General features: G+C 45.2%; 1 protein-coding gene across 3 annotated transcripts; it reads right to left on the reverse strand.

Moving 5' to 3' along the window:
• Positions 1 to 580: 580 nt before the first annotated feature.
• gc2 (guanylyl cyclase 2) lies at positions 581 to 9,652 on the reverse strand. Of its 3 annotated transcripts, none has more exons than XM_069518641.1 (26): positions 8,797 to 9,652; positions 8,409 to 8,483; positions 7,860 to 8,261; positions 7,659 to 7,787; positions 7,397 to 7,576; positions 7,124 to 7,241; positions 6,706 to 7,007; positions 6,497 to 6,628; positions 6,269 to 6,372; positions 6,012 to 6,130; positions 5,797 to 5,881; positions 5,603 to 5,699; positions 5,359 to 5,481; positions 5,082 to 5,162; positions 4,827 to 5,003; positions 4,539 to 4,695; positions 4,286 to 4,435; positions 3,952 to 4,100; positions 3,620 to 3,783; positions 3,250 to 3,442; positions 2,981 to 3,155; positions 2,801 to 2,899; positions 2,623 to 2,717; positions 2,463 to 2,548; positions 1,990 to 2,090; positions 581 to 1,238 (listed from the first exon to the last, which is right to left on the reverse strand). In XM_069518641.1, the coding sequence occupies exons 3-25, from the start codon at positions 8,187 to 8,189 to the stop codon at positions 1,991 to 1,993; spliced, it is 3,345 nt and encodes a 1,114-aa protein (XP_069374742.1). In that variant the 5' UTR covers positions 8,190 to 8,261; positions 8,409 to 8,483; positions 8,797 to 9,652; the 3' UTR covers positions 581 to 1,238; position 1,990. The 3 variants fall into 3 exon arrangements, with proteins under 3 accessions (XP_069374742.1, XP_069374741.1, XP_069374743.1); XM_069518640.1 differs by having other exon boundaries at positions 1,101 to 1,238; positions 8,409 to 8,517; positions 8,797 to 8,936; XM_069518642.1 differs by lacking the exon at positions 8,409 to 8,483 and having other exon boundaries at positions 1,101 to 1,238; positions 8,797 to 8,932.
• Positions 9,653 to 11,009: the final 1,357 nt, after the last annotated feature.

Here is an 11,009-nt window from a genome sequence, read left to right on the forward strand (position 1 = left end):
ACACACACACACACACACACACACACACACACAGGATCAGTAAGGATAATCCTGCAGGGTTTCCAGGTTGCCATCTGTAGTTAGAATAATTCTGAGATTATTTTGTATCTGACCACTAGAAGACGCTGTGGAGTTGTTTCAAAATCAGATCCGCATTAAAAAGTTGGAGGTTATAGGAGAGACCTTTAATGTCAAACTTTAATCTTTTAATCATTTTGGATCATTTTTCTATTTAAGGAAAGACAAAAACCTTGAAACAGAGCTACAACTACACAAAAGTAATTGAATTCGCCTTCACAGCTGAACTACACAAGACTGTCACATAAAAATAACAACAAATGATCCAATTCGTTCTTATTGAAACAGTGTAAATTAATTCAATTTGCCAAAGTTTTCCAAAAGTTTGGAATCAGGTTTGTTTGAATCTCCAGTGACAGATCAATTAAGACTAAATGTTTATATCATCGTCATATAATTTTCAGATAAATGTATTTGTAATAAATACATAAATGTATTTGTAATAAATAAATAAATGTATTTGTAATAAATACATAAATGTATTTGTAATAAATAAATAAATGTATTTGTAATAAATGAAATATTGTGTGACTCTGATCCAATAAACTAATATTCATGGCTGGAGGATGGAGAGTAAAGTCAAAGTGGTGAAAGCAAGAGATTGTAATTTTTCCTCCTTTACCTCTCACCTCTCCTTCTCTCCTTAGTTTGTCTCCTTCCTCTCTCCTTTCCTACCATCACCTCCTTGTGCCCCCCCCCCAGACGGAGGAACAGGGTAGTGAAGGAGGAGGAAATGAACAGAAGATTAGCGGCGTTCCTCGGCTGCTGACGGGCAGTTTCTGCAGATCCCTGCTTTGCTGAGTCACCGCCTCTAAACATAGCTACAGACAGGACTCGTCAATTCAACACACACACACACACACACATGGTTAATCTGAACTAACACGTCCACTCCCCTCTCCTGCTGCTTTAACTCTTCTCAGCAGATCATCTCTGTCAGAGTTTGTCAGAACGATTCACCATGAAAGTACCGAGGTAAAGTTACGTGTTGGGTCCTGTCCATGTGAACACGTGACCCACGGGTCAGTCAGTGGTGAGACATCATGACATTGTCCTCGTCTTCGGCTGCGTTGACCTGAGTCACGACGCGGACGTGAGAGATCTTCTTCACCGCCTTGTGAAACACCTGCTTCATGTCCATCGACTCTTTTGCCGCGATGCTGATTTGGAGAGATATGGAGGAGAAGGGTGAAGAGGAACCCAACATTAACACAAGATGGAGAAGGACAGCTGCCGCCCAACATAATAAAGATAATAATCATTCAGCAGAGAGCTTAAACTGGCATTTTGAGTGATTCACTTTCTTCATCTATCTTGTGTCTGTTCAGTGTGAAGCTAGTGCCTGGAAAAAAATGTTAAAGTTAATGATTTAAAGATGGACGACACGACATCTCCCTAAACGTAAAGCCAAAACAGCTTGATTACCCCCTGGTGGTGGTTGGCTGCAGTATAGGTCATAAACCCGCCACCCCCATGTTAGCAAATGGGCCAAGGTAAAACAAAAGTTATGTTGACGTTAAATTATTTGTTTTACAAAAATAGTATCTGTCAGTTCTTATCATATTTATATTGATTGAATGCATGTACGTGGGACCTCGTGGCTCCAAAGTCATGGGCACGCTTCATTTTTGTACAGAGGGAGGATATAGATTAATCAAATTTTCACTTCTGTTGGTTTTTAGCATATGTCACAAAATCAAAAGACTGAAATCTTAAAGCAGGTTTTCGAACGACAGCAGCGCCACGGCGAGGAGTCAACATTCTTAAACATCTTATCTTAAAAAAAACTTGTAAAGCAGAAGAACTGAGTTTTGTAAGTGACAAACAATTGGTGACCCCCAGACCTAATATCTGAACGAGTCATGTTCAAGATAAACTACGTTATACATTTTTTCAAATGCATAACATTACCTCAGTTTTTCTCTTTTGCAAGTTGTTCCTGTTGCAGTTTCTCGGCTTTCCGTTTCTTGTACTGGGCTATCTCGGCCATCTGCAGCCCGTGAGCCATTTGCCTGTTGGGACGAAGTAAACAGCGTAAACACAGCATGCACTCACATACACGAAACGCCATGTTGCCATGTTCAAGATGCTCATGTTTAACCAAATCCACCACTAAATTTAATGGGTTCTCTATGTGTTCTGTTACTGCTCTTAAAAGACTGGGCTCAATGATGAAGAACATGTTCTCGTCTGACATTTATAGAGCTGCTCATATCTTATTATCAGCTTCTGTAAGGATAAGAAAACTACTAACGAGACTCAATCCAGCGAATAGAATTTGAAATACTTTTGAGTTAAAGCGACTCAGAGCCGTGAGCAGGAAACTGAGACAAAAGGCTAAAAAATAAGGAAAAGGGATGAGAAGGAAGGAAAGTCATTTCTACCCAGTTTTGAGTTCTGGAGGAACAGGTAGAGGTTTGGTAAATCCATCTCTCCCCACGAGCCAGAAGGTCTCCTCCACACCTTTCCCCTGAGAAGAAAGATAAAGAACGGTGTTGAGATGCTGCATTCTGCTGAAATCTTGTCCCTGATAACAAGTTGTACCTTGACTTCTGTCCGGCCTCTTAATTCCCACTTGTAGCCGAGTTTTAGATCCTGCAGGACCTTCACAGTGCTCTCGTGGACATGGATCCTGTAGGCTGTAGTGAAGAAGCAAGTAATCACTGCCTGGTTATTTTACACAGAAACCTTCAGTCCTGTGTTTTGTTGGTCTGTGACTTACGCATCCCGCTGGACTCCATTCGAGAGGCAGTGTTTACGGTGTCTCCAAACAGACAGTAGCGAGGCATAGTCAGACCCACCACACCTGCTACACAGGGACCTACAACACCAACCACAACAGTTTTGTGAAGGGGTTTGGATTCAAGGAATAAATGAAAGTTAGCTAACGTCTAACACTCACCTGTGTGCAGTCCTATTCGTATCCTGACAGGAACATCAGGCATGTGTCTCATTTTGAAGGTTCCCACCGCGCTCAGGATGTCAAGAGCCATGTTCGCTATTTCGGCAGCATGGCGGTTGCCGTTAGGGACGGGAAGTCCAGATGCCACCATGTAAGCATCACCAATCGTCTCCACCTGAAGAACACAAAACAATTATCAATCAAGGGATTTAAAGAGATTTGATGGTTTGTGACAACAGAGCTGAATGGAAGGTTGCGGTTGAGCCCACCTTGTAGACGTCATGGTTTCCGATGATGGCGTCGAAGATGGTGTAGAGGTCGTTGAGCAGGTCGACCACCTCGATGGGTTCGCTGTTGGCTGAGATGGTGGTGAACCCAACAATGTCGCTGAAATAAAGCGTCACGTGGTCAAAATGCTCTGGTTCGACTGTGCCGCCCACTTTCAAAGCTTCTGCCACAGATCTGAAGGAAGACGAAGAACACAAGTTTAAAATGTAGTTTAGCTTAATTTTTTGTGGCTAGGTTTTGTTGACAGCTACTCTATGTATGTTTGTGAAATTTTGCTAGAATCACTCCTGCCCCCTGCAGGATAAATTGTAATGACTTTGTGTTATGTACGATTGTTTCAGGTTAACTCACGGAGGCAGCATCTGTGTCAGCAGCTTCTCCGTCTTCTGCTTCTCGATTTCCAGCTCCTCCGTTCTCTCTCTGATCAGCTCCTCCAGGTTAGACGAATACTGCTCCAGCATCCTCAGCATAGAGTCAATGATGTTGGTCTTCTTCCCCTTGTTGATGTTTTTAAACTTAGATATGGGCAAGAAGGACAAGTCATAAGTAACGTTTAACTGAACTACAAGTATTTAACTCCCAAACAGCCATGACTCCTGCATTTAGTCCAAACATAACTCCAACCAAAATCTGTTTAAAATCAGCTTACAATGCATTGAGATGTAGACATTTTGCTCAACTACCTGGTCAAAGATCTCGTCAAATCTGGGCCTCTTCTCCGGCTGCTCGTTCCAGCACTGTTTCATCAGCTGGATGCACTCTAACGGAGCGTAGTCTGGACTGACCACCGGGCGGCACAGAGGAGGAGGCTTACAGAGCTTCTCGACGATGTCTGAAACACAGAGAAACATCAGCTGTTCATCATACGACCAGTGACTGAACTATTGTAGAAATTTAGCTGCAGGGACAAGTGCAAACATTTGCTCCACAGTGAAACATCACCCACTGCAATGACCCTCAGATGTTACCAACTATTAACATGCTAATGTTTTCAGTGTTAGGATACAGTTCACTCACCTGCAGCGGAGAGGTCCAGCATGCAGAACGGAGGCCCTCTGATCACCACCTCCTGCATGATGATGGCAAAGCTGAACACGTCACCGGTCAGAGTCCCGTGAAGCCCCGGCTGCCCACTCCTCAGGATCTCTGGAGCCGTCCACAGCAACTCTGGACCACACAGAACTGTATTACTTCGGTTCTGTTTTGGAAACTTACACAAATGATGTCTCCACTTGGACAAATTGAATTTGACCCTGATCTGTTCTCTCACCCTCTGCGGGGGGTTCGATGTAAGGGAACCTCTGAGACTCCAGGACCTCGTTATAACCGAAATCTGTGATCTTCAGGACAAAGCGGCCGTCCACCACACAGTTACCGGACTTCAGACGAGCGTGGGACACTCCGCGGTGGTGGAGGTACTTCATACCCTGAGAGGGACAACAAACAGGATGGATTCATACAACTGGTCAAGTAGCCTTTAGAACTTTGGAGAAAAGTTTTCCAATCTCATCCAGTGGTATAAATGTCAGAGGTGCATCGCCGTCTACTTTAAATCAACCTTAATGAGATCCAGCAGCAGAGAGGACTTGAACATCCAGTCCAGTTTCACGTCGTCGTTCAGCAGCAGGTCCTCCAAGCTTCCTCTGGAGCAGAACTCGGTCACGATGGCAAACACGCCACAGTCGTGAAAGAAGCCCAGGAAGAGATTGACGTTCTCGTGACGCATGTCCTTCATCTGCAAACTTTGTTGAATTAGTTCAAATTTTCAACCCCCCTCACGAATTCCACTCTGTTTCACAACAACATGACATACCAGTTCAAACACGTCGCTGGTTTTGGTGTTGATTCTGCTGAACGTCCCATTGGGGAGTCTCTTCAGCCAAGCCCAGTCACCCTGAAGGACAGAAGCACAAATGAAACGCAAGAAGTCACAATCGGGAGCTGCTTCTTCTTGTCTTTTCAAGACACTGAATTAAACTGTTCAAATTGTTCAAACTTGACTCATCATCTTGGGCCATTATTCTTCTGTATTGATGAAATGAAACGACTTTAGGATGTTAAAAATACGATACATGTTAAACTGGCATCACCTCGTAAATGACAACATTGGAGTTCTCATAGGTGGCCGGGGTTATGGTGGAGACTGGTGAGGCGGCGCTGTGGTCCGACACGCTCCTCATGCCGCTGGCTCTGCTGTCGTCCAGACTCAGCTTCTGTGCAGACGTGAGTTCAGGGTGTGATGTTGTTTTTTTTTTTAATGCAACTGCAACACCAGCGTTACAAATCAACCAATCACCGGAGACAAGTAAAAGATGGACTCTAACGGAGGCTGACCTTGTTGCTAAGCGACGGGTTTATGAATGTGACATCTGCCAGAGTCAGTAGGATCTTGTTTGGACCCTTGACCAGTAGAATCTGATTGATGCGTCGCCTAGGCAACAAGAGAGCAGGAGGAGACGAACTGAAACAAACCAACAGTTGAAGGTGACTCAAACCACCTCAACACCTACACCCTCATAACTTTGTACCTGACGCAGCAAATTAACGCCACAGAGACGACAGAGAAGAAGATCGCCCCGAGAAACATCCAGATGGTCGTGAACAGATCCACACCTGCAACAGAACAAGAAGATTTTGGTTTTGAACATTTTAAAAATTTTAAAAAGGGAAGAAATAAAAACACAAATTGTAATCAGCGTTTCTAAGGACTTTGAATAAATAAAACTAAATACAAAATCCTCACCCCCCGAGCAGATGACTCCAGGAGTAAACCAGCAGGAGGAGTCTCTCCTGGGTCCGTAGCCTCGAGGGAAGTGGATGTCTCGACCCAGGAATCGCACCATCCCGACCTCCATGTCGATCCTGCCAACAGTCGATATGATCGTCATTTAAAGTTATTAATGCAACTGTAACTCCAAACGAAACCCTCAAACTGATCCATCACAGGACTCTCATCCCTGTACTACCTTTTATATATTTACTCAAATCACTCTTATGTACCTGTACACTGGCTTCAGCTCCCAGGAGAGTCCGTCTGTGTCCAGTATGAGATATTCCAGCAGAGCTGCTCCAGAGTCGTTGGTTTTAATCGTGTGACTGAACCCCTGAAATGTTAAGAGGATTTATATGTTAATGTTTATTTTCACTCCAGCCACACTCCAGAATTTGTATGGGATTAAATTCAAAAGACACATTTCTCATTTCTCTTTTATTTTGCTTTCTCAGTACCTGAAAGGTCAGATTGTGGGTGTGTCTCGCCAAGTTGCCACCAGACATCCACTCCCCTGACTGCCGAACACGATGCACCGCATGAGCCATGAAGAGGACGGAGCTGTAGATGGTCCCGAAGAGAGGAGACACCTGCAGGTCACAGAGTTCGGCTCAGACAGACTCACTAAAAGACGCACACATGATTCTTCTCCAGCTCCACGCATCACCTGCTGTGGCTTCAGCGTCCTCGCCACCTCCCCCGTCTCCATGGCCTCTCTGTAGGCCTCGTAGAACGACGTCTGGGGTGAGTCGATGGTGACGGTCAGCACGGCGTCGTAGGCCCGCAGCAGCTTGCTGTTGCTCTTCAGAGCCGGGTAGGTGACGTTGCGGTATGGGAGGCTGTAGAGCAAGGTGTCGTAGGGCACAAAGACCAGGGAGCCGTCGATCATCTGCATGTCGTAGGCCGTCTCCAACAGGAGCTTCTGGACTGAGCCGCCGATCAGCGCCGAGTGCATGCACAGGATCACAACTAGGACAAGACAAGACATTGAGAATCTCCCCGAGATTTCATTTGTTATTTCCTCGAAATGAAAAAGGATCCAGACACGCAGAGTAAATCCTCTGCTGTGATAATTCAGTGCCCACCTCGTATCTCGCTCATCTTGCGAACCTTGGCCAGAGTTCGTCTGATGCCGTGAGGCGTGTTCTCCATGAAAGTGACCAGTCGCACCGGCAGACCGTGGCTTCTCAACGAATCAGCGACCTGAAGGAGGACAGAGACAACACACACATGCTACCAGACGGAGTCCATGAACTTAATCAAGGAAACAGAGCATTGGAATAATAACTCTAAATGTATAAAAATTAAAAAGAGAGCCTGTCAACAGCAGTTTCTTTTCGTCAGTGTCAAATTCAAACCTTGGTGGCCGTCTCCATCCAGATGCCGTCTGAAGAGGAGATGATGCCAACGTGCGCCCACCTGAAGTAATGCATGATGTTGAGCAGCACCCACGTGGGCCTCGCCATGGAGCGAGCAAAGGTCGGGTGGCTCCGAACGTCGTCCAGGTCATAGCCAACACAACCCCAAGGAAACAAAGCCTGAGGAAGAAAGAAAAGATCTAATCTGATCTGTCAAAGCAAGTAAAACACATATCTATCCACTGGTACTGTTCACACCCACTTTGTTCCAGCCTTTGCTCAGCATTGATGCAGCGTCACAGTAGCCGGGGTTGACCGGCCCAATGTACCCAGAGGCCTTGGTGTGGAAACCCATGAACGCCTCCAGCGCTCTTGACGTCTCGCATGGCTCCTGAAGAGAGAGCTCCAATAAGTCAATCCATCAAATGAGTCAAAGAACCAAGCAGTCAGCTCAGCAGCGTACCTGCAGCACAGTGAAATCAAACGTGGCAGCGTAGGACAGAGACGGGTCCCTGTTGATGCGGTTGACGGCGAGCTGCGCCGCCACGCTGGGAAGGGCCTTGGCGAACAGAGGGTCGCATCCCCACGGCCCCACCACGCCAACCTTATACCAGGCTGCCTGAGCCGGGTGGGGGAGCAAACACAGGGAGGCCAGGAGAACCAGGAGTCCAAGGAGGGATGGATGGAGTGGAGGAGGAGAGTTGCGTGGAGGTGAAGGTAAAGCGGCAGGTTTGTCTGGTGTCCGCCGCCATGTGTGAGGTGTCGAGATGAAAGTACGGCGCTGGTGTCGCATCTCCAGGCTCACGGCCTCCGGACCTCAGAGGAACCAGGAGGAGGAAGGTCTGAGGGTGACGATGCTGCGTCCCTGGAAAAACAAAGGATTTCGAGAAAACGTTTCAGCCGTGACAGATTCTGACTATTGTGTTAAGATGTATTATTTTCTCCTCAATGAGAAAAAGTCCAACGGAAGATAAATCAAGAAAAACTTTGAAAACTGAAACTCTTCCTGAACCTTCACAGTGCCAGTTGTTTCATCTCATAGACTGACGCTGGTCCGGCCTCCTGGATGGAGATTCTTTTCTTCCATCTGTTGGAGGCGGTGAACGTTTCAGTGGCTGCAGCTTCAGTCGTGTCAGAAACAGAAAGTCACTCACAGACACTGACAGCTGCGGTAAATCACACGCTCCTGCTTTTACCATCAAGATTCTCAGACTGAGGAATTTAACAGTCAGTATTTTAAAGCGCTGCTTTTTCAAGATCTGCACATGTGTTGCGTCACATTTTTAACCACACTCTTCTCTGGTATGTGTCTGTGGATGGTTTCTGATATTGTTGAATTTTCTCATATATATCAGGAATAAACTTATTTCCTCTGCATTGTTAATATCATCTTTTCCTACCATTCATCCATGAGGTGAACAAGTCTCGTCTCTGCTGCACCAAAGCGCCACATCGATGGTTTCATCTCTTTCCCTTTCGCTTGAATCCCTGAATGTCGTCCTCACATTCAGGAGCGGGCACAGGCTCATCCATTCATATAACACAGTGGAAGGAGTATCTCTGGAGGTGTGTGTGTGTGTGTGTGTGACCTAGAACAAGTGTGCGACCTGTCCTGTCAGATTATATCAAATCCAAATCCTTTGTAGGTGCAAAGCCACGTAGACTGAGAGGTGAAATCGACGTGATCATGAATATTAGCCAACAGGACATAGATGCAGTTGTTTCACATCTTGATGTTGAGATCAATCTTGTCTGGATTTTATAAACACTGACGTCACGAGTTCAAATCTCATCATTGCTGAACGACTGGAAAATCAGACTTTTTCTCAAAATCTGTTTACTTGTTAATCCTCTACTTTTATGTTATTTTATAACAAATATAATAAACAAGAAATGTGACAACTTTAATCTAACATGCGTGAGAAATGCTTCATGTGTTTAACTTCATGACTGGAGTAGTTTGTCTGCTGGTGGTTTTTGTGTAATCCTCTTGACAAATGAACAAGTGGAAAATCCCATCTCCTCCCCGGCAGCGGTAACAAACAGCACGATGCTTCCCTGGAAGCTAGAGGGCAGCAGCAACACAGAAACACCAACCGGCCTCTTGATCCATGGACAAAGAGAACACGTCCTGTGGCGGAGTTCCTGGAATTAAAGAGGTTTCAACTTTGTGTCAACATGAAGCAGAGTCGAGTTCCTCTCCTCCCTCTGAGGTGATAAAACGTTGCACAATGTGTCGGAACGAGCTGCACATGTCTGCAGGGTCAACGGCAACTGGGCCGATGGATTCATGCTGATAAAATGAATCCCTCGCTGAATTTTCGATCGAGCAAACTACAAAATGTTTTCACGAGTCTGAGCCAAAGGCAACTTTCAAAAAACTGTTTGGACAAGAGAGTCGACCCCGTTTTATATCTTCTATAGCTTCACGTCAAAACCGAGACGAATCAGTCCAGATGTGAAGAACTAATCCTGCCAGATGAACCCTGTGACTCCATGACTGCACACATTCAAACCTATGCTGCTTTAATGTCCCGTAACTCCAGTATTTCACTTTTTTAAAGCCCAGTTATGCGGAAAAATCTCTACACGAGGATTCAAAGCACGAAAATGAAACAAGAATGGATTTAATCTGAGACGGGGGCGACGATGTGCGATCTTCGTTTTGAATTAAATTGAATTAAAAGTGAACCGGTCAGTGAGGAGCCTCAATTTACTTTACAAGAAAACAGGAAGGCCTCATTGGTTTGGAATGTGGTCGTTCAAAACTGTGAGAAACATTCAAATCAAAAATAATGTGGAAGATTTTATACTTGATGCTACAAGGGCACTCAGAGCACATGTCTCTGCCAGGGCTGATATTCCAAATAAACAAAACTCAAGTCCAAACTGAAAATTCAAAATGTCTTTCAACTGGTCCACAACAGTCTCTGAGACATTTTTTAAAAAACATTAAGACATACACATATTAACATGTACGATATAAACAGGCTCCCTCCCTCAAAACCAAACCGAGTTCATCTGATACAAGTGTTGTCATAGAAAGAATAAAGATAAATAAAAGTAAATAGACATGAAGACATAAACGCTGGGAAAATAAAGGTAACACGATCAAAGACAAGTAGGTTTAAAATAAACAAGCAGTCGTGAAAACTTTATCGACACAATCGTTTCAGGATCTGACAAGAAGCAAAATGACTAAATGGCTAAAAAGGAAAATCTCTTTAAATCTCATGATAAGATTTTAATTGCAGATTTCTGTTCATCCTGACTGAAGCAGAGTTCAACCACGAATTACTGTAACCATCCAACCCCCCCCCCCCCCTTATATCCAGGTGATGACAGTTTCTGCCATAACCGACTCTTTGAATTGATCATGCGCTCCTTCTTTTCCGAACGCCACTTATCTTCACGAAACACAGACACTTAGCGGTCGCAGACGACGGGCCCCTCCGACTCAAGACTGACCGGCACCTCGGTGTGCGGAGGTGGAGGGAGCTGCAGGGGCCAGACGGTCGGGGCCCTGGACAGGTCAAAACAAGTTCCGACGTTACGTCACACGTGACAGCTGCAGCATTCAGGGCTCTGCAGGGCGAAGACGAAGAAGAAACCA

This window comes from Paralichthys olivaceus, chromosome 22 (assembly GCF_024713975.1).
Source record: "Paralichthys olivaceus isolate ysfri-2021 chromosome 22, ASM2471397v2, whole genome shotgun sequence".
Taxonomy (NCBI): domain Eukaryota; kingdom Metazoa; phylum Chordata; class Actinopteri; order Pleuronectiformes; family Paralichthyidae; genus Paralichthys; species Paralichthys olivaceus.